General features: G+C 43.7%; 1 protein-coding gene and 2 long non-coding RNA genes across 4 annotated transcripts; 1 reads left to right on the top strand and 2 right to left on the bottom strand.

Moving 5' to 3' along the window:
- Positions 1-729: 729 nt before the first annotated feature.
- LOC311121089 (ubiquitin-like modifier-activating enzyme 6) lies at positions 730-18,960 on the top strand (the record flags this gene model as incomplete). Its single annotated transcript, XM_084195617.1, has 7 exons — positions 730-804; positions 1,428-1,551; positions 2,799-2,992; positions 10,176-10,303; positions 10,576-10,663; positions 17,850-17,944; positions 18,253-18,960. Coding segments are annotated over 7 exons (852 nt in total), but the record flags the coding sequence as incomplete, so codon positions are not given.
- LOC311121092 lies at positions 11,486-11,979 on the bottom strand. The gene is made up of 3 exons (XR_014612235.1): positions 11,921-11,979; positions 11,729-11,792; positions 11,486-11,534 (listed from the first exon to the last, which is right to left on the bottom strand). It is a non-coding gene; the product is annotated as an uncharacterized lncRNA (long non-coding RNA).
- Positions 13,157-15,091, bottom strand: LOC311121090. 2 transcript variants are annotated; one of them, XR_014612233.1, is made up of 4 exons: positions 14,609-15,091; positions 13,969-14,416; positions 13,263-13,390; positions 13,157-13,198 (listed from the first exon to the last, which is right to left on the bottom strand). It is a non-coding gene; the product is annotated as an uncharacterized lncRNA (long non-coding RNA). The 2 variants fall into 2 exon arrangements; XR_014612234.1 differs by lacking the exons at positions 13,157-13,198; positions 13,263-13,390 and having other exon boundaries at positions 13,775-14,416; positions 14,609-14,736; positions 14,801-15,091.
- Positions 18,961-24,084: the final 5,124 nt, after the last annotated feature.

The raw sequence follows: 24,084 nt of genomic DNA, 5'->3' as shown, positions 1-24,084 counted from the left end.
TAATGAATTACCAGGGACCTCACCATACGATATGTAATGAATTACCAGGGACCTCACCATACCATATGTACTGAATTACCAGGGACCTCACCATACGATATGTAATGAATTACCAGGGACCTCACCATACCATATGTACTGAATTACCAGGGACCTCACCATACCATATGTAATGAATTACCAGGGACCTCACCATACCATATGTAATGAATTACCAGGGACCTCACCATACCATATGATATTATCACCATACTTAGGTACCGATACGATATGTATTGCGATTCTCACGATTCTATATGGATTGCGATTCGATACTGTGATTTTTTTATTGAGATTCGATGTTCCAAAACATATTGCTCAACATATGTCTTCTGCAGAGGGACAAGAGAGAGCCATGAGAAAATACGTTTTGATCAGTCATGGGACATAAAAGTGCTGAAAGCATGTTGGCTCACTCTGGATAAGAGCGTCTGCTTAAATGACTCAAATGTAAATGTGTTTAAAAAGAAGATGGGAGAACAATCTATGGAAGTAAAAATACTGGAGTTTTGGGGCATCTGTAACTAGCGACCCCCATCACTAGTAACTAGGTTGTCTGTCCAGGGTTGGGGTCAATACCAAATTCATTGGAATCAGTTGAAGAGAATTGGAACTGGACTTTCAGTATACTTCCTGAATTAAACTGGAATTTAAAAATGGTATTGACTCCACCCCCTCTGTGTATGTCAGCAGGATCTGTCACAGGAAGCAGTGTCCAGGATGTTGTCAGAGATGACCGTCCCAGAGTACAGGCCAGCAGAGAAGGTAAGGAGACCTCTGGTACTATGGTCTACACTGGGTTATGGATGGATGGATGGATTGACTGTATTCATTGATGGACTGTACTGATAGATTAACTTAATGTATTGATAAATATTGCTGCTTGATTGATGGATTGATTGAGTGGTTTTATTGATTTTAGTGGTTGTTTTGTTGATGTATGGATGTATGAATTGCCACATTTGTTTATTGGTTGACAAATTGGTTTATTAATTGACTTATTTGTTGATATATTGATGTGTATTGATTAATGTATTGATCTGGTTAGCGTATTGAGACAGATGAGAATGTGAAGTTTGATTAATACAGTATATTGATGTATTGATTAGCGTATTGATCTGGTTAGCGTATTGAGACGGATGCGAATGTGAAGTTTGATTAATACAGTGTATTGATGTATTGATTAATGTATTGAGACAGATGAGAATGTGAAGTTTGATTTAATACAGTGTATTGATGTATTGATCAGCGTATTGATCTGGTTAGCGTATTGAGACAGATGAGAATGTGAAGTTTGATTAACACAGTGTATTGATGTATTGATTAGCGTATTGAGACAGATGCGAATGTGAAGTTTGATTAACACAGTGTATTGATGTATTGATTAGCGTATTGAGACGGATGAGAACGTGAAGAAGCCTGATCAGATGAAGCTGTCAGTGAGCAGCGAGGAGGAGAGGGAGGCCATCGCCCAGTTAGAGGAGGCTATCACTGCAGACCACGTTACACCAGGTACACACAAACACACACCCATCATTCAGTCAGCCGGAGACCCACGTTACACCAGGTACACACAAACACACACCCATCATTCAGTCAGCCGGAGACCCACGTTACACCAGGTACACACAAACACACACCCATCATTCAGTCAGCCGGAGACCCACGTTACACCAGGTACACACAAACACACACCCATCATTCAGTCAGCCGGAGACCCACGTTACACCAGGGACACACAAACACACACCCATCATTCAGTCAGCCGGAGACCCACGATACACCAGGTACACACAAACACACACCCATCATTCAGTCAGCCGGAGACCCACGTTACACCAGGTACACACAAACACACACCCATCATTCAGTCAGCCGGAGACCCACGTTACACCAGGTACACACAAACACACACCCATCATTCAGTCAGCCGGAGACCCACGTTACACCAGGTACACACAAACACACACCCATCATTCAGTCAGCCGGAGACCCACGTCACACCAGGTACACACAAACACACACCCATCATTCAGTCAGCCGGAGACCCACGATACACCAGGTACACACAAACACACACCCATCATTCAGTCAGCCGGAGACCCACGATACACCAGGTAGACACAAACACACACCCATCATTCAGTCAGCCGGAGACCCACGTTACACCAGGTACACACAAACACACACCCATCATTCAGTCAGCCGGAGACCCACGATACACCAGGTAGACACAAACACACACCCATCATTCAGTCAGCCGGAGACCCACGTTACACCAGGTACACACAAACACACACCCATCATTCAGTCAGCCGGAGACCCACGATACACCAGGTAGACACAAACACACACCCATCATTCAGTCAGCCGGAGACCCACGTTACACCAGGTACACACAAACACACACCCATCATTCAGTCAGCCGGAGACCCACGTTACACCAGGTACACACAAACACACACCCATCATTCAGTCAGCCGGAGACCCACGATACACCAGGTACACACAAACACACACCCATCATTCAGTCAGCCGGAGACCCACGTTACACCAGGTACACACAAACACACACCCATCATTCAGTCAGCCGGAAGGGCGCTGTTGACACACTCCTAACCCTGACGTGTGTGTGTGTGTGTGTGTGTGTGTGTGTGTGTGTGTGTGTGTGTGTGTGTGTGTGTGTGTGTGTGTGTGTGTGTGTGTGTGTGTGTGTGTGTGTGTGTGTGTGTGTGTGTGTGTGTGTGTGTACGCTACAGAGAGGTTGCGGATGTCTCCCCTGATGTTTGAGAAGGACGATGACCTCAACGGTCACATGGACTTCGTGGCTGCGGCCTCCTCCCTCAGGGCCAGGATGTACTCCATCGAGGTGGCCGACCGCCTCAAGACCAAACGCATCGCCGGGAAGATCATCCCCGCCATCGCCACGGCTACTGCAGCCGTCGCCGGGCTGGTGAGACCGCACACGAGCACGCGTTACACACACTCCATGACAACAGAGGTGATTACTGGTTTGGTCATCAGAGGTGATTACTGGGTTGGTCACCAGAGGTGATTACTGGGTTGGTCATCAGAGGTGATTACTGGGTTGGTCATCAGAGGTGATTACTGGGTTGGTCATCAGAGGTGATTACTGGGTTGGTCATCAGAGGTGATTACTGGGTTGGTCATCAGAGGTGATTACTGGGTTGGTCATCAGAGGTGATTACTGGGTTGGTCATCAGAGGTGATTACTGGGTTGGTCGTCAGAGGTGATTACTGGGTTGGTCATCAGAGGTGATTACTAGGTTGGTCGTCAGAGGTGATTACTGGGTTGGTCATCAGAGGTGATTACTGGGTTGGTCATCAGAGGTGATTACTGGGTTGGTCATCAGAGGTGATTACTGGGTTGGTCATCAGAGGTGATTACTGGGTTGGTCATCAGAGGTGATTACTGGGTTGGTCATCAGAGGTGATTACTGGGTTGGTCATCAGAGGTGATTACTGGGTTGGTCATCAGAGGTGATTACTGGGTTGGTCATCAGAGGTGATTACTGGGTTGGTCATCAGAGGTGATTACTGGGTTGGTCATCAGAGGTGATTACTGGGTTGGTCATCAGAGGTGATTACTGGGTTGGTCATCAGAGGTGATTACTGGGTTGGTCGTCAGAGGTGATTACTGGGTTGGTCGTCAGAGGTGATTACTGGGTTGGTCGTCAGAGGTGATTACTGGGTTGGTCATCAGAGGTGATTACTGGGTTGGTCATCAGAGGTGATTACTGGGTTGGTCATCAGAGGTGATTACTGGGTTGGTCGTCAGAGGTGATTACTAGGTTGGTCGTCAGAGGTGATTACTGGGTTGGTCGTCAGAGGTGATTACTGGGTTGGTCATCAGAGGTGATTACTGGGTTGGTCATCAGAGGTGATTACTGGGTTGGTCGTCAGAGGTGATTACTGGGTTGGTCGTCAGAGGTGATTACTGGGTTGGTCGTCAGAGGTGATTACTGGGTTGGTCGTCAGAGGTGATTACTGGGTTGGTCGTCAGAGGTGATTACTGGGTTGGTCGTCAGAGGTGATTACTGGGTTGGTCATCAGAGGTGATTACTGGGTTGGTCATCAGAGGTGATTACTGGGTTGGTCATCAGAGGTGATTACTGGGTTGGTCATCAGAGGTGATTACTGGGTTGGTCGTCAGAGGTGATTACTGGGTTGGTCGTCAGAGGTGATTACTGGGTTGGTCGTCAGAGGTGATTACTGGGTGGTCTACGGTGGTCTAGTTAGTGGTCTAAGCTGCTATCTAGAACGCCTCTGCAGCCTGGGTTAGAATCCAGCCCACTGCTATTTCAGCACACTCTCTGTCTAATCTCTCTACCTCCATCTATCCTCTCTCTACCTCCATCTATCCTCTCTCTACCTCCATCTATCCTCTCTCTACCTCCATCTATCCTCTCTCTACCTCCATCTATCCTCTCTCTACCTCCATCTATCCTCTCTCTACCTCCATCTATTCTCTCTCTACCTCCATCTATCCTCTGTCTACCTCCATCTATCCTCTGTCCTCCATCTATCCTCTCTACCTCCATCTATCCTCTCTCTACCTCCATCTATCCTCTCTCTACCTCCATCTATTCTCTCTCTACCTCCATCTATCCTCTGTCTACCTCCATCTATCCTCTCTGTCCTCCATCTATCCTCTCTGTCCTCCATCTATCCTCTCTACCTCCATCTATCCTCTCTCTACCTCCATCTATCCTCTCTCTACCTCCATCTATCCTCTCTCTACCTCCATCTATCCTCTCTCTACCTCCATCTATCCTCTCTCTGTCCTCCATCTATCCTCTCTCTACCTCCATCTATCCTCTCTCTACCTCCATCTATCCTCTCTCTACCTCCATCTATCCTCTCTCTACCTCCATCTATCCTCTCTCTACCTCCATCTATCCTCTCTACCTCCATCTATCCTCTCTACCTCCATCTATCCTCTCTACCTCCATCTATCCTCTCTACCTCCATCTATCCTCTCTCTACCTCCATCTATCCTCTCTCTACCTCCATCTATCCTCTCTCTACCTCCATCTATCCTCTCTCTACCTCCATCTATCCTCTCTCTACCTCCATCTATCCTCTCTCTACCTCCATCTATCCTCTCTCTACCTCCATCTATCCTCTGTCCTCCATCTATCCTCTCTCTACCTCCATCTATCCTCTCTCTACCTCCATCTATCCTCTCTCTACCTCCATCTATCCTCTCTGTCCTCCATCTATCCTCTGTCCTCCATCTATCCTCTCTCTACCTCCATCTATCCTCTCTACCTCCATCTATCCTCTCTACCTCCATCTATCCTCTCTACCTCCATCTATCCTCTCTACCTCCATCTATCCTCTCTCTACCTCCATCTATCCCCTCTCTACCTCCATCTATCCTCTCTCTACCTCCATCTATCCTCTCTCTACCTCCATCTATCCTCTCTCTACCTCCATCTATCCCCTCTCTACCTCCATCTATCCCCTCTCTACCTCCATCTATCCTCTCTACCTCCATCTATCCTCTCTCTACCTCCATCTATCCTCTCTCTACCTCCATCTATCCCCTCTCTACCTCCATCTATCCTCTCTCTACCTCCATCTATCCTCTCTCTACCTCCATCTATCCTCTCTCTACCTCCATCTATCCTCTCTCTACCTCCATCTATCCTCTCTCTACCTCCATCTATCCTCTCTCTACCTCCATCTATCCTCTCTCTACCTCCATCTATCCTCTCTGTCCTCCATCTATCCTCTGTCCTCCATCTATCCTCTCTCTACCTCCATCTATCCTCTCTCTACCTCCATCTATCCCCTCTCTACCTCCATCTATCCCCTCTCTACCTCCATCTATCCTCTCTACCTCCATCTATCCTCTCTCTACCTCCATCTATCCTCTCTCTACCTCCATCTATCCCCTCTCTACCTCCATCTATCCCCTCTTTACCTCCATCTATCCCCTCTCTACCTCCATCTATCCTCTCTACCTCCATCTATCCTCTCTCTACCTCCATCTATCCTCTCTCTACCTCCATCTATCCTCTCTACCTCCATCTATCCTCTCTCTACCTCCATCTATCCTCTCTCTACCTCCATCTATCCTCTCTCTACCTCCATCTATCCTCTCTCTACCTCCATCTATCCTCTCTACCTCCATCTATCCTCTCTCTACCTCCATCTATCCTCTCTCTACCTCCATCTATCCTCTCTCTACCTCCATCTATCCTCTCTCTACCTCCATCTATCCTCTCTGTCCTCCATCTATCCTCTATCTACCTCCATCTATCCTCTCTACCTCCATCTATCCTCTCTCTACCTCCATCTATCCTCTCTCTACCTCCATCTATCCTCTCTACCTCCATCTATCCTCTCTCTGTCCTCCATCTATCCTCTCTACCTCCATCTATCCTCTCTCTACCTCCATCTATTCTCTCTGTCCTCCATCTATTCTCTCTGTCCTCCATCTATCCTCTCTCTACCTCCATCTATCCTCTCTCTACCTCTCTCTACCTCCATCTATCCTCTCTCTACCTCCATCTATTCTCTCTGTCCTCCATCTATTCTCTCTCTACCTCCATCTATCCTCTCTCTACCTCCATCTATCCTCTCTCTACCTCCATCTATCCTCTCTACCTCCATCTATCCTCTCTACCTCCATCTATCCTCTCTACCTCCATCTATCCTCTCTACCTCCATCTATCCTCTCTCTACCTCCATCTATCCTCTCTCTACCTCCATCTATCCTCTCTCTACCTCCATCTATCCTCTCTCTACCTCCATCTATCCTCTCTACCTCCATCTATCCTCTCTACCTCCATCTATCCTCTCTCTACCTCCATCTATCCTCTCTCTACCTCCATCTATCCTCTCTCTACCTCCATCTATCCTCTCTCTACCTCCATCTATCCTCTCTGTCCTCCATCTATCCTCTATCTACCTCCATCTATCCTCTCTACCTCCATCTATCCTCTCTCTACCTCCATCTATCCTCTCTCTACCTCCATCTATCCTCTGTCCTCCATCTATCCTCTCTCTACCTCCATCTATCCTCTCTCTACCTCCATCTATCCTCTCTCTGCCTCCATCTATCCTCTCTCTACCTCCATCTATCCTCTCTACCTCCATCTATCCTCTCTACCTCCATCTATCCTCTCTCTACCTCCATATATCCTCTCTCTACCTTCATCTATCCTCTCTCTACCTCCATCTATCCTCTCTCTACCTCCATCTATCCTCTCTCTACCTCCATCTATCCTCTCTCTACCTCCATCTATCCTCTCTCTACCTCATCTATTCTCTCTGTCCTCCATCTATTCTCTCTGTCCTCCATCTATCCTCTCTACCTCCATCTATCCTCTCTACCTCCATCTATCCTCTCTCTACCTCCATCTATCTTCTCTCTACCTCCATCTATCCTCTCTGTCCTCCATCTATCATCTCTCTACCTCCATCTATCATCTCTCTACCTCCATCTATCATCTCTCTACCTCCATCTATCATCTCTCTACCTCCATCTATCCTCTCTACCTCATCTATCCTCTCTACCTCCATCTATCCTCTCTGTCCTCCATCTATCATCTCTCTACCTCCATCTATCCTCTCTCTACCTCCATCTATCCTCTCTCTACCTCCATCTATCCTCTCTCTACCTCCATCTATCCTCTCTCTACCTCCATCTATCCAATAAACAACTAAAATAGTGGGGACAGTCCCACTCCTTAAAAACATGAAAGAAAAAAAAAACCCAGATGAGATTATTTTCTTGATCATTGGGGATTATACTGATCCCAGATGAACAGGAGTACTCTCTATTTCTCTGTTCTGTATCTTATCCGACTGGTAAGTAAATGGTTTTATACAGTGCCTTCAGAAAGTATTCCCACCCCTTGACTTCCCCCCCCCCCAAAAAAAAAATGTTTTACAGCCTGAATTTAAAATTGATTAAATTGACATTTTGTGTTATTGGCCAACAACACACAATAGCCCATAATGTCAAAGTAGAATTATGTTTTTACAATTTTTTTACAAATTCATTACAAATGAAAAGCTCAATTGTCTTGAGTCAATAAGTATTCAACCCCTTTGTTATGGCAAGCCTAAATCATTTCAGGAGTAAAAATGTGCTTAACACGTCACATAATAAGTTGCATTGACTCACTCAATAGTGAGTCCATGCACTATTGCGTGGACAATAGTGTTTAACATGAGTTTTGAATGACTACCTCATCTTTGTACCCCACACATACAATTATCTGTAAGGTCCCTCAGTTGAGCAGTGAATTTCAAACACAGATTCAACCACAAAGATCAGGGAGGTTTTCCAATGCCTCGCAAAGAAGGGCACCTATTGGTATATGGGTAAAAATAAAAAAGCTGACATTGAATATCCCTTTGAGCATGGTGAAGTTATTAATTACACTTTGGATGGTGTATCAATACACCCAGTCACTACAAAGATACAGGCGTCCTTCCTAACTCAGTTGCCGGAGAGGAAGGAAACCGCTCAGGGATTTCACCATGAGGCCAATGGTGACTTTAAAACAGTTACAGAGTTTAATGGCTGTGATAGTAGAAAACTGAGGGTGGATCAACAACATTGTAGTTACTCCACAATACTAACCTAAATGACAGCGTGAAAAGAAGGAATCCTGTACAGAATTTAAACAATCCAAAACATGCATCCTGTTTGCAATAAGACACTAAAGTAAGAACTTAACTTTATGTCCTGAATACAAAGCGTTATGTTTGGGGCAAATCCAACACATCACTGAGTACCACTCTCCATATTTTCAAGCATGGTGGTGGCTGCATCATGTTATGGGTATGCTTGTCATCGGCAAGGACTAGGGAGTTTTTTTTTTACAAAAACAAATGGAATGGAGCTAAGCACATGCAAAATCCTAGAGGAAAACCTGTTTCAGTCTGCTTTCCACCAGACACTGGGAGAGGAATTCACCTTTCAGCAGGACAATAACCTACAACACAAGGCCAAATATAAACTGGAGTTGCTTAACAAGACAACATTGAATGTTCCTGAGTGGCCTAGTTACAGTTTTGACTTAAATCTGCTTGAAAATATATGGCAAGACTTGAAAATGGCTGTCTAGCAATGATCCACAACCAACTTGATAGAGTTTGATAATGTGCAAATATTGTACAATCCAGGTGTGCAATGCTCTTAAGAGACTTTCCCCAGAAAGACTCACAGCTGTAATCGCTGCCAAAGGTGATTCTAACATGTATTGACTCAGGGGTGTGAATACTTATGTAAATGAGATATTTCTGTATTTAACATGTTTTCACTTTGTCATTATGGGGTATTGTGTGTAAATGGGTGAGAAAAAAACATATATTTAAATCCATTTTGAATTCAGGCTGTAACACAACAGAATGTGGAATAAGTCAAGGGGTCTGAATACTTTCTGAAGGCACTATTTGGTAGAAATGACTGAATCAGATCAACAGGAGTACACTCTATTTCTCTGTTCAGTATCTTATCAGACTGGTAGTAAATGTTTCTAGATGGTGGATTGACTGAATCAGATGATGTACGTTTATCAGTTCAATAGGTTCTTTAACACCTTGGATCTCTTCTTTTTGGGGGTTTTGAATTGGTTACGGAATCTGCTTGTCTGATTCAGTCACAGAACTAAATAGAACATACCAGTGGATTCGGTGCTGTATATTTTCGGCTGTTGAAGTGAGTCGTCAGTGAGTGGTCAGCGAGTGGTCAGCGTGTCGTCAGTGAGTGGTCAGTGAGTCGTCAGCGAGTCGTCAGCGAGTCGTCAGCGAGTCGTCAGCGAGTCGTCAGCGAGTCGTCAGTGAGCGGTCAGTGAGCGGTCAGCGAGTCGTCAGCGAGTCGTCAGCGAGTCGTCAGCGAGTGGTCAGTGAGTCGTCAGCGAGTCGTCAGCGAGTCGTCAGCGAGTCGTCAGCGAGTCGTCAGTGAGTCGTCAGCGAGTCGTCAGTGAGCGGTCAGCGAGTCGTCAGCGAGTCGTCAGTGAGTCGTCAGCGAGTCGTCAGTGAGTGGTCAGCGAGTGGTCAGTGAGTCATCAGCGAGTCGTCAGCGAGTCGTCAGCGAGTCGTCAGTGAGTCGTCAGCGAGTCGTCAGTGAGCGGTTGTGCTGTGCTCTCCAGGTGTCGTTGGAGCTGGTGAAGGTGGTTGGGGGATACGGGTTTGAGTCGTTCAACAACTGTTTCTTCAACCTGGCCATTCCTGTCATGGTCCTCACCGAGGCTGCACCTGTCAAGAGAACACAGATCAGGTAGGAGACAGACACACACCTGTACATAGACACACACACACACATACACACCTGTACATAGACATACATACAAACACACACCAGTACATAGACACATATACAAACACAAACACACACACACACACACACACACACACACGTACAGACAGAAAATACATCTCTTTCTCTATCTGGGACCGCTGGGCTGTGTGTGGTCACCAACATCTCTCTGTCTCTCTCTGTCTCTCTGTGTGTGTGTGTGCTGAGTCCTATCTGTGTGTTCTCCTCCTCAGGGAAAACATATCTTTCTCTATCTGGGACCGCTGGGATGTGTGTGGTCACCAACACTTCTCTCTCTCCGACTTCATCAACGCAGTGCGGGTGAGACACATCCATTACTATGTTCATTCACTCTGTGTCAAGGGATTGATAGTCTCACACATCTACTGACCATATCGTTTTGTGATAATTGGTGAGACTGTAGTGTTGACTGTGTAGTGTTGACTGTGTACTCCTGAGTGGCGCAGTGGTCTAAGGTGCTGCATCGCAGTGCTAACTGTGCCACTAGAGATCCTGGTTCGAATCCAGGCTCTGTCGTAGCCGGCCGCGACCGGGAGACCCCATGGGGCGGCGCACAATTGGCCCAGCGTCGTCCAGGGTAGGGGATGGAATGGCCGGCAGGGATGTAGCTCAGTTGATAGAGCATGGCGTTTGCAACGCCAGGGTTGTGGGTTCGATTCCCACGGGGGGCCAGTATAAAATAAATAAATATATGTATTCACTAACTGTAAGTCGCTCTGGATAAGAGCGTCTGCTAAATGACAAAAATGTAAAAATGTTGTATTACAGGAGAAGTCTGGAATAGAACCTACCATGGTGGTTAATATATAGTGTTGACTGTGTTGTCCTATAGGAGAAGTATGGAATAGAACCTACCATGGTGGTTAATATATAGTGTTGACTGTGTTGTGCTACATGAGAAGTATGGAATAGAACCTACCATGGTGGTTAATATATAGTGTTGACTGTGTTGTATTACAGGAGAAGTATGGAATAGAACCTACCATGGTGGTTAATATATAGTGTTTACTGTGTTGTCCTACAGGAGAAGTATGGAATAGAACCTACCATGGTGGTTAATATATAGTGTTGACTGTATTGTGCTACAGGAGAAGTATGGAATAGAACCTACCATGGTGGTTAATATATAGTGTTGACTGTGTTGTGCTACAGGAGAAGTATGGAATAGAACCTACCATGGTGGTTAATATATATAGTGTTGACTGTGTTGTACTACAGGAGAAGTATGGAATAGAACCTACCATGGTGGTTAATATATAGTGTTGACTGTGTTGTACTACAGGAGAAGTATGGAATAGAACCTACCATGGTGGTTAATATATAGTGTTGACTGTGTTGTCCTACAGGAGAAGTATGGAATAGAACCTACCATGGTGGTTAATATATAGTGTTGACTGTGTTGTATTACAGGAGAAGTATGGAATAGAACCTACCATGGTGGTTAATATATAGTGTTGACTGTGATGTATTACAGGAGAAGTATGGAATAGAACCTACCATGGTGGTTAATATATAGTGTTGACTGTGTTGTGCTACAGGAGAAGTATGGAATAGAACCTACCATGGTGGTTAATATATAGTGTTGACTGTGTTGTATTACAGGAGAAGTATGGAATAGAACCTACCATGGTGGTTAATATATATAGTGTTGACTGTGTTGTGTTACAGGAGAAGTATGGAATAGAACCTACCATGGTGGTTAATATATAGTGTTGACTGTGTTGTGCTACAGGAGAAGTATGGAATAGAACCTACCATGGTGGTTAATATATAGTGTTGACTGTGTTGTGCTACAGGAGAAGTATGGAATAGAACCTACCATGGTGGTTAATATATAGTGTTGACTGTGTTGTGCTACAGGAGAAGTATGGAATAGAACCTACCATGGTGGTTAATATATAGTGTTGACTGTGTTGTATTACAGGAGAAGTATGGAATAGAACCTACGATAGTGGTTAATATATAGTGTTGACTGTGTTGTGCTACAGGAGAAGTATGGAATAGAACCTACCATGGTGGTTAATATATGGTGTTGACTGTGTTACAGGAGAAGTATGGAATAGAACCTACCATGGTGGTTAATATATAGTGTTGACTGTGTTGTGCTACAGGAGAAGTATGGAATAGAACCTACCATGGTGGTTAATATATAGTGTTGACTGTGTTGTATTACAGGAGAAGTATGGAATAGAACCTACCATGGTGGTTAATATATAGTGTTGACTGTGTTGTGCTACAGGAGAAGTATGGAATAGAACCTACCATGGTGGTTAATATATAGTGTTGACTGTGTTGTATTACAGGAGAAGTATGGAATAGAACCTACCATGGTGGTTAATATATAGTGTTGACTGTGTTGTATTACAGGAGAAGTATGGAATAGAACCTACCATGGTGGTTAATATATAGTGTTGACTGTGTTGTATTACAGGAGAAGTATGGAATAGAACCTACCACGGTGGGTTAATATATAGTGTTGACTGTGTTGTGCTACAGGAGAAGTATGGAATAAAACCTACCATGGTGGTTAATATATAGTGTTGACTGTGTTGTATTACAGGAGAAGTATGGAATAAAACCTACCATGGTGGTTAATATATAGTGTTGACTGTGTTGTATTACAGGAGAAGTATGGAATAGAACCTACCATGGTGGTTAATATATAGTGTTGACTGTGTTGTATTACAGGAGAAGTATGGAATAGAACCTACCATGGTGGTTAATATATAGTGTTGACTGTGTTGTATTACAGGAGAAGTATGGAATAAAACCTACCATGGTGGTTAATATATAGTGTTGACTGTGTTGTATTACAGGAGAAGTATGGAATAGAACCTACCATGGTGGTTAATATATAGTGTTGACTGTGTTGTTCTACAGGAGAAGTATGGAATAGAACCTACCATGGTGGTTAATATATAGTGTTGACTGTGTTGTATTACAGGAGAAGTATGGAATAGAACCTACCATGGTGGTTAATATATAGTGTTGACTGTGTTGTATTACAGGAGAAGTATGGAATAGAACCTACCATGGTGGTTAATATATAGTGTTGACTGTGTTGTGCTACAGGAGAAGTCTGGAATAGAACATACCATGGTGGTTAATATATAGTGTTGACTGTGTTGTATTACAGGGGAAGTATGGAATAGAACCTACCATGGTGGTTAATATATATAGTGTTGACTGTGTTGTGCTACAGGAGAAGTATGGAATAGAACCTACCATGGTGGTTAATATATAGTGTTGACTGTGTTGTTCTACAGGAGAAGTATGGAATAGAACCTACCATGGTGGTTAATATATAGTGTTGACTGTGTTGTGCTACAGGAGGAGTATGGAATAGAACCTACCATGGTGGTTAATATATAGTGTTGACTGTGTTGTGCTACAGGAGGAGTATGGAATAGAACCTACCATGGTGGTTAATATATAGTGTTGACTGTGTTGTGCTACAGGAGAAGTATGGAATAGAACCTACCATGGTGGTTAATATATAGTGTTGACTGTGTTGTGCTACAGGAGAAGTATGGAATAGAACCTACCATGGTGGTTAATATATAGTGTTGACTGTGTTGTGCTACAGGAGAAGTATGGAATAGAACCTACCATGGTGGTTAATATATAGTGTTGACTGTGTTGTATTACAGGAGAAGTATGGAATAGAACCTACCATGGTGGTTAATATATAGTGTTGACTGTGTTGTATTACAGGAGAAGTATGGAATAGAACCTACCATGGTGGTTAATATATAGTGTTGACTGTGTTGTGCTACAGGAGAAGTATGGAATAGAACCTACCATGGTGGTTAATATATAGTGTTGACTGTGTTGTGCTACAGGAGAAGTATGGAATAGAACCTACCATGGTGGTTAATATATAGTGTTGACTGTGTTGTGCTACAGGAGAAGTATGGAATAGAACCTACCATGGTGGTTAATATATAGTGTTGACTGTGTTGTATTACAGGAGAAGTATGGAATAGAACCTACCATGGTGGTTAATATATAGTGTTGACTGTGTTGTGCTACAGGAGAAGTATGGAATAGAACCTACCATGGTGGTTAATATATAGTGTTGACTGTGTTGTACTACAGGAGAAGTATGGAATAGAACCTACCATGGTGGTTAATATATAGTGTTGACTGTGTTGTACTACAGGAGAAGTATGGAATAGAACCTACCATGGTGGTTAATATATAGTGTTGACTGTGTTGTCCTACAGGAGAAGTATGGAATAGAACCTACCATGGTGGTTAATATATAGTGTTGACTGTGTTGTATTACAGGAGAAGTATGGAATAGAACCTACCATGGGGGTTAATATATAGTGTTGACTGTGTTGTATTACAGGAGAAGTATGGAATAGAACCTACCATGGTGGTTAATATATAGTGTTGACTGTGTTGTCCTACAGGAGAAGTATGGAATAGAACCTACCATGGTGGTTAATATATAGTGTTGACTGTGTTGTATTACAGGAGAAGTATGGAATAGAACCTACCATGGTGGTTAATATATAGTGTTGACTGTGTTGTATTACAGGAGAAGTATGGAATAGAACCTACCATGGTGGTTAATATATAGTGTTGACTGTGTTGTATTACAGGAGAAGTATGGAATAGAACCTACCATGGTGGTTAATATATAGTGTTGACTGTGTTGTGCTACAGGAGAAGTATGGAATAGAACCTACCATGGTGGTTAATATATAGTGTTGACTGTATTACAGGAGAAGTATGGAATAGAACCTACCATGGTGGTTAATATATATAGTGTTGACTGTGTTGTATTACAGGAGAAGTATGGAATAGAACCTACCATGGTGGTTAATATATAGTGTTGACTGTGTTGTATTACAGGAGAAGTCTGGAATAGAACCTACCATGGGGGTTAATATATAGTGTTGACTGTGTTGTATTACAGGAGAAGTATGGAATAGAACCTACCATGGTGGTTAATATATAGTGTTGACTGTGTTGTATTACAGGAGAAGTCTGGAATAGAACCTACCATGGTGGTTAATATATAGTGTTGACTGTGTTGTATTACAGGAGAAGTATGGAATAGAACCTACCATGGTGGTTAATATATAGTGTTGACTGTGTTGTATTACAGGAGAAGTCTGGAATAGAACCTACCATGGTGGTTAATATATAGTGTTGACTGTGTTGTGCTACAGGAGAAGTATGGAATAGAACCTACCATGGTGGTTAATATATAGTGTTGACTGTGTTGTATTACAGGAGAAGTATGGAATAGAACCTACCATGGTGGTTAATATATAGTGTTGACTGTGTTGTATTACAGGAGAAGTCTGGAATAGAACCTACCATGGTGGTTAATATATAGTGTTGACTGTGTTGTGCTACAGGAGAAGTATGGAATAGAACCTACCATGGTGGTTAATATATAGTGTTGACTGTGTTGTATTACAGGAGAAGTATGGAATAGAACCTACCATGGGGGTTAATATATAGTGTTGACTGTGTTGTATTACAGGAGAAGTCTGGAATAGAACCTACCATGGTGGTTAATATATAGTGTTGACTGTGTTGTATTACAGGAGAAGTATGGAATAGAACCTACCATGGTGGTTAATATATAGTGTTGACTGTGTTGTATTACAGGAGAAGTATGGAATAGAACCTACCATGGTGGTTAATATATAGTGTTGACTGTGTTGTCCTACAGGAGAAGTATGGAATAGAACCTACCATGGTGGTTAATATATAGTGTTGACTGTGTTGTGCTACAGGAGAAGTATGGAATAGAACCTACCATGGTGGTTAATATATAGTGTTGACTGTGTTGTATTACAGGAGAATTATGGAATAGAACCTACCATGGTGGTTAATATATATAGTGTTGACTGTGTTGTGCTACAGGAGAAGTATGGAATAGAACCTACCATGGTGGTTAATATATAGTGTTGACTGTGTTGTATTACAGGAGAAGTATGGAATAGAACCTACCATGGTGGTTAATATATAGTGTTGACTGTGTTGTCCTACAGGAGAAGTATGGAATAGAACCTACCATGGTGGTTAATATATAGTGTTGACTGTGTTGTATTACAGGAGAAGTATGGAATAGAACCTACCATGGTGGTTAATATATAGTGTTGACTGTGATGTATTACAGGAGAAGTATGGAATAGAACCTACCATGGTGGTTAATATATAGTGTTGACTGTGTTGTGCTACAGGAGAAGTATGGAATAGAACCTACCATGGTGGTTAATATATAGTGTTGACTGTGTTGTATTACAGGAGAAGTATGGAATAGAACCTACCATGGTGGTTAATATATAGTGTTGACTGTGTTGTATTACAGGAGAAGTATGGAATAGAACCTACCATGGTGGTTAATATATAGTGTTGACTGTATTACAGGAGAAGTATGGAATAGAACCTACCATGGTGGTTAATATATAGTGTTGACTGTGTTGTATTACAGGAGAAGTATGGAATAGAACCTACCATGGTGGTTAATATATATAGTGTTGACTGTGTTGTGTTACAGGAGAAGTATGGAATAGAACCTACCATGGTGGTTAATATATAGTGTTGACTGTGTTGTGTTACAGGAGAAGTATGGAATAGAACCTACCATGGTGGTTAATATATAGTGTTGACTGTGTTGTACTACAGGAGAAGTATGGAATAGAACCTACCATGGTGGTTAATATATAGTGTTGACTGTGTTGTACTACAGGAGAAGTATGGAATAGAACCTACCATGGTGGTTAATATATAGTGTTGACTGTGTTGTCCTACAGGATAAGTATGGAATAGAACCTACCATGGTGGTTAATATATAGTGTTGACTGTGTTGTATTACAGGAGAAGTATGGAATAGAACCTACCATGGTGGTTAATATATAGTGTTGACTGTGTTGTGCTACAGGAGAAGTATGGAATAGAACCTACCATGGTGGTTAATATATAGTGTTGACTGTGTTGTGCTACAGGAGAAGTATGGAATAGAACCTACCATGGTGGTTAATATATAGTGTTGACTGTGTTGTGCTACAGGAGAAGTATGGAATAGAACCTACCATGGTGGTTAATATATAGTGTTGACTGTGTTGTATTACAGGAGAAGTATGGAATAGAACCTACCATGGTGGTTAATATATAGTGTTGACTGTGTTGTGCTACAGGAGAAGTATGGAATAGAACCTACCATGGTGGTTAATATATAGTGTTGACTGTGTTGTGCTACAGGAGAAGTATGGAATAGAACCTACCATGGTGGTTAATATATAGTGTTGACTGTGTTGTATTACAGGAGAATTATGGAATAGAACCTACCATGGTGGTTAATATATAGTGTTGACTGTGTTGTGCTACAGGAGAAGTATGGAATAGAACCTACCATGGTGGTTAATATATAGTGTTGACTGTGTTGTATTACAGGAGAAGTATGGAATAGAACCTACCATGGTGGTTAATATATAGTGTTGACTGTGTTGTCCTACAGGAGAAGTATGGAATAGAACCTACCATGGTGGTCCATGGAGTGAAGATGCTCTATGTTCCTGTGATGCCAGGACACAACAAGAGACTTAAACTAACGTAAGGCACTGCACACACACACACACACACACACACACACACACACGCACACACACACACACACACTGTGTCCTCCTGAATCACTGCGAATCTGAGTCTCTCTCTCCCCCGCACACCCTCTCCCTTCCTCTCCTCCCTCTATCCCCCCTCTCCTCCCTCTCTCCCTTCCTCTATACTCCGTCTCCTCCCTTCCTCTCCTCCCTCTATCCCCCCTCTCCTCCCTCTCTCCCTTCCTCTATACTCCGTCTCCTCCCTCCCTCTCCTCCACCCGTCTCCCTCTCCTCCCCCCCACTCCCCTCCTCCCCCAGGATGCACAAGTTGATCAAGCCGTCTGTAGACCGTCGCTATGTTGACCTGACCGTGTCCTTCGCTCCAGAGTCCGACGGAGATGAGGACCTTCCTGGACCCCCTGTTAGGTACTACTTCAGCCCCAACGGAGACGCTCACACCGCCTGACATAACCCCCTGTACCCCTCAGTCCCCTGAAACTAACCCCCTGTACCTGCAAAACCCCAGTTGACAACATGGGTGGATTCTAGAACAGGGTTGGATTCTAGAACATTCTAGAACATGGGGTGGATTCTAGAACATGGGGTTGATTCTAGAACATGGGGTTGATTCTAGAACATGGGGTTGATTCTAGAACAGATGTGGATTCTAGAACAGATGTTGGTTCTAGAACAGGGGTTATTCTAGAACAGATGTTGATTCTAGAACAGGGTTGGCCCCATGGACCACCAGTAGAGAAAGAGAAAGAGATAGAAAGATGGCTCTAGATGGATATAACCTGTTTGGACGAGTCCTCTTTCTATCTCTGAGAAAAGGGGGTAGCGCTTGACTGTGGACATAGTAGTTCCTGTATTTGTGTTTTCTACTCTGGTTTAAAGCACAGCTCTGACTGCTATGCACATGCCTTAACTAACAACCTTGTTGTGTTTGTCACGATGATGATGATGATGATGATGATGATGATGCTGGTAAGAATAAAAACAACAGTGTTTACACACCCATACATACACACTTCCCAGGGTTTTCTTTTGGGGGATGGAGAGAGAGGTAGAGGGAGGAACTCTTTGATCTTAAAGGGCGGGATCACAATCATCATCTAAACGTTCCTATTGGCTCATGGGGATTTGGATGATTTGATAGCTACATAAACTCAGCAAAAAAAAAAAGAAACGTCCTCTCACTGTCAACTGCGTTTTATTTATTTTCAGCAAACTTAACATGTGTAAATATTTGTATGAACATCACAAGATTCAACAACTGAGACATAAACTGAACAAGTTCCACAGACACGTGACTAACATAAATTGAATAATGTGTCCCTTAACAAAGGGGGGGGGGGGGTCAAAATCAAAAGTAACGGTCAGTATCTGGTGTGGCCACCAGCTGCATTAAGTACTGCAGTGCATCTCTTCCTCGTGGACTGCACCAGATTTGCCAGTTCTTGCTGTGAGATGTTACCCCACTCTTCCACCAAGGCACCTGCAAGTTCCCGGACATTTCTGGGGGGGAATGGCCCTAGCCCTCACCCTCTGATCCAACAGGTCCCAGACGTGCTCAATTGGATTAACATCCGGGCTCTTCGCTGGCCATGGCAGAACACTGACATTCCTGTCTTGCAGGAAATCACGCACAGAACGAGCAGTATGGCTGGTGGCATTGTCATGCTGGAGGGTCATGTCAGGATGAGCCTGCAGGAAGGGTCCCACATGAGGGAGGATGATGTCTTCCCTGTAACGCACAGCGTTGAGATTGCCTGCAATGACAACAAGCTCAGTCCGATGATGCTGTGACACACCGCCCCAGACCATGACGGACCCTCCACCTCCAAATCGATCCCGCTCCAGAGTACAGGCCTCGGTGTAACGCTCATTCCTTCGACGATAAACGCAAATCCGACCATCACCCCTGGTGAGACAAAACCTTGACTCGTCAGTGAAGAGCACTTTTTGCCAGTCCTGTCTGGTCCAGCGACGGTGGGTTTGTGCCCATATGCGACGTTGTTGCTGGTGATGTCTGGTGAGGACCTGCCTTACAACAGGCCTACAAGCCCTCAGTCCAGCCTCTCAGCCTATTGCGGACAGTCTGAGCACTGATGGAGGGATTGTGCATTCCTGGTGTAACTCGGGCAGCTGTTGTTGCCATCCTGTACCTGTCCCACAGGTGTGATGTTCGGATGTACCGATCCTGTGCAGGTGTTGTTACACGTGGTCTGCCACTGCGAGGACGATCAGCTGTCCGTCCTGTCTCCCTGTAGCGCTGTCTTAGGTGTCTCACAGTACGGACATTGCAATTTTTTGCCCTGGCCACATCTGCAGTCCTCATGTCTCCTTGCAGCATGCCGAAGGCACGTTCTCGCAGATGAGCAGGGACCCTGGGCATCTTTCTTTTGGTGTTTTTCAGAGTCAGTAGAAAGGCCTCTTTAGTGTCCTAAGTCTTCATAACTGTGACTTTAATTGCCTACCGTCTGTAAGCTGTTAGTCTTAACGACCGTTCCACAGGTGCATGTTCATTAATTGTTTATGGTTCATTGAACAAGCATGGGAAACAGTGTTTAAACCCTTTACAATGAAGACCTGTGAAGTTTGGAAAGACAGGGTCCTGAAAAAGGGACGTTTCTTTTTTTGTTGCTGAGTTTAGGTGCGTCCCAATCATCTCTCCTTCCTCCCAGAGTGTGCACTTGTTCACTTCCCTTCACTGGTTTGAAAGGAAATGAGTGGTATAGTAAATATGATAGCCTCTACCAATCCAATGGTTTTTGGTTTAGTGAAAAGTACTGAATGAGTGCCCGCTTCCCGGAGAAAGGAAATGTTATTGGGACGCCCCCAATATGCTCTCCTCAGTCAGAAGCTATGTCAGCCATTCACTATATAAACAGGTTGGTCTGTCTGTTGATGATGGGAGGGACAGTGATGATAACAGGTTAGTCTGTCTGTTGATGATGGGAGGGACAGTGATGATAACAGGTTAGTCTGTCTGTTGATGATGGGAGGTACAGTGATGATAACAGGTTAGTCTGTCTGTTGATGATGGGAGGGACAGTGATGATAACAGGTTAGTCTGTCTGTTGTTGATGATAGGAGGGACAGTGATGATAACAGGTTAGTCTGTCTGTTGTTGATGATGATAGGAGGGACAGTGATGATAACAGGTTAGTCTGTCTGTTGTTGATGATGATAGGAGGGACAGTGATGATAACAGGTTGGTCTGTCTGTTGATGATGGGAGGGACAGTGATGATAACAGGTTGGTCTGTCTGTTGATGATTGGAGGGACAGTGATGATAACAGGTTAGTCTGTCTGTTGATGATGGGAGGGACAGTGATGATAACAGGTTAGTCTGTTGTTGATGATGATAGGAGGGACAGTGATGATAACAGGTTAGTCTGTTGTTGATGATGATAGGAGGGACAGTGATGATAACAGGTTAGTCTGTTGTTGATGATTGGAGGGACAGTGATGATAACTGGTTAGTCTGTCTGTTGCTGATGATAGGAGGGACAGTGATGATAACAGGTCAGTCTGTTGTTGATGATGATAGGAGGGACAGTGATGATAACTGGTTAGTCTGTCTGTTGTTGATGATAGGAGGGACAGTGATGATAACAGATCAGTCTGTTGTTGATGATGGGAGGGACAGTGATGATAACAGGTTGGTCTGTCTGTTGTTGATGATGATGGGAGGGACAGTGATGATAACAGGTTAGTCTGTCTGTTGTTGATGATGATGGGAGGGACAGTGATGATAACAGGTTAGTCTGTCTGTTGTTGATGATGATGAGAGAGAGAGAGAGAGAGAGAGCCACCCACCCAATGAAACTGTTCTATCAGAATCAATACAGTAGGACTTCTATTCACTATTCAACCCCTTGGCGCTGTTTGTTTCAATATGATCTCTCTCTGTGGATCCTCAGCTTTAGGGGTCCTGACAGTGTAAGTCTGGCAGGATTTCATCCATTCTATGGCTGCATCCCAAATGCCACTCTAAAGTGCACTGCTTTTGGCCAGAGTCCATAGGGTAGTATGGGCACTATATAGGGAAACATAAGTAGTGCACTATGTAGGGAATAGGGTGCCATTTGGGACGTCTATAACCCTGCGCTTGTAGTTTGCAGCCAGAAGAAGTTACAGTGGGGGGAAAAAATGGTTTTTGGTCAGCCACCAATTGTGCAAGTTCTCCCACTTAAAAAGATGAGAGGCCTGTAATTTTCATCATAGGTACACGTCAACTATGACAGACAAAATGAGAGAAAAATCCAGAAAATCACATTGTAGGATTTTTAATGAATTTATTTGCAAATTATGGTGGAAAATAAGTATTTGGTCAATAACAAAAGTTTCTCAATACTTTGTTATATACCCTTTGTTGGCAATGACACAGGTCAAACGTTTTCTGTAAGTCTTCACAAGGTTTTCACACACTGTTGCTGGTATTTTGGCCCATTCCTCCATGCAGATCTCCTCTAGAGCAGTGATGTTTTGGGGCTGTCGCTGGGCAACACGGACTTTCAACTCCCTCCAAAGATTTTCTATGGGGTTGAGATCTGGAGACTGGCTAGGCCACTCCAGGACCTTGAAATGCTTCTTACGAAGCCACTCCTTCGTTGCCCGGGCGGTGTGTTTGGGATCATTGTCATGCTGAAAGACCCAGCCACGTTTCATCTTCAATGCCCTTGCTGATAGGAGGTTTTCACTCAATCTCACGATACATGCCCCATTCATTCTTTCCTTTACACGGATCAGTCGTCCTGGTCCCTTTGCAGAAAAACAGCCCCAAAGCATGATGTTTCCACCCCCATGCTTCACAGTAGGTATGGTGTTCTTTGGATGCAACTCAGCATTCTTTGTCCTCCAAACACGATGAGTTGAGTTTTTACCAAAAAGTTCTATTTTGGTTTCATCTGACCATATGACATTCTCCCAATCCTCTTCTGGATCATCCAAATGCACTCTAGCAAACTTCAGACGGGCCTGGACATGTACTGGCTTATGCAGGGGGACACGTCTGGCACTGCAGGATTTGAGTCCCTGGCGGCGTAGTGTGTTACTGATGGTAGGCTTTGTTACTTTGGTCCCAGCTCTCTGCAGGTCATTCACTAGGTCCCCCCGTGTGGTTCTGGGATTTTTGCTCACCGTTCTTGTGATCATTTTGACCCCTCGGGGTGAGATCTTGCGTGGAGCCCCAGATCAAGGGAGATAAAATGTAAATGTAATTATCAGTGGTCTTGTATGTCTTCCATTTCCTAATAATTGCTCCCACAGTTGATTTCTTCAAACCAAGCTGCTTACCTATTGCAGATTCAGTCTTCCCAGCCTGGTGCAGGTCTACAATGTTGTTTCTGGTGTCCTTTGACAGCTCTTTGGTATTTTATACTGATAACAAGTTCAAACAGGTGCCATTAATACAGGTAACGAGTGGAGGACAGAGGAGCCTCTTAAAGAAGAAGTTACAGGTCTGTGAGAGCCAGAAATCTTGCTTGTTTGTAGGTGACCAAATACTTATTTTCCACCATAATTTGCAAATAAATTCATTAAAAATCCTACAATGTGATTTTCTGGATTTTTTTTTCTTCTCATTTTGTCTGTCATAGTTGACGTGTATCTATGATGAAAATTACAGGCCTCTCATCTTTTTAAGTGGGAGAACTTGCACAATTGGTGGCTGACTAAATACTTTTTTCCCCCACTGTATGTCAGAGAGAGGAAAAAGTGTCTAAAATGAGACTGATCTGTCCCTGCGGTTCCCTCCCTTGTATTTACATGTACAGTGAGGGGGGAAAAAATGTATTTGGTCCCCTGCTGATTTTGTACCTTTGCCCACTGACAAAGACATGATCAGGCACTTAACCCTAATTGCTCCTGTAAGTCGCTCTGGATAAGAGCGTCTGCTAAATAATGTAAATGTAAATGTAATGATCAGTCATTGTTGACATGCGTTTTTCTGGATTTTTTTGTTGTTGTTATTCTGTCTCTCACTGTTCAAATAAACCTACCATTTAAAATTATAGACTGATCATGTCTTTGTCAGTGGGCAAACGTACAAAAATCAGCGGTGGATCAAATACTTTTTTTTCCCCCCTCACTGTAGCTCCCTACTAAACCCTCGGACATGGGATCTGTCCCAAATTACACCCT

The sequence above is a fragment of the Coregonus lavaretus genome, assembly GCF_964263955.1.
Source record: "Coregonus lavaretus genome assembly, contig: HAP1_SCAFFOLD_3501, whole genome shotgun sequence".
Taxonomy (NCBI): domain Eukaryota; kingdom Metazoa; phylum Chordata; class Actinopteri; order Salmoniformes; family Salmonidae; genus Coregonus; species Coregonus lavaretus.
This window is presented reverse-complemented; position numbering and strand designations above follow the sequence as displayed.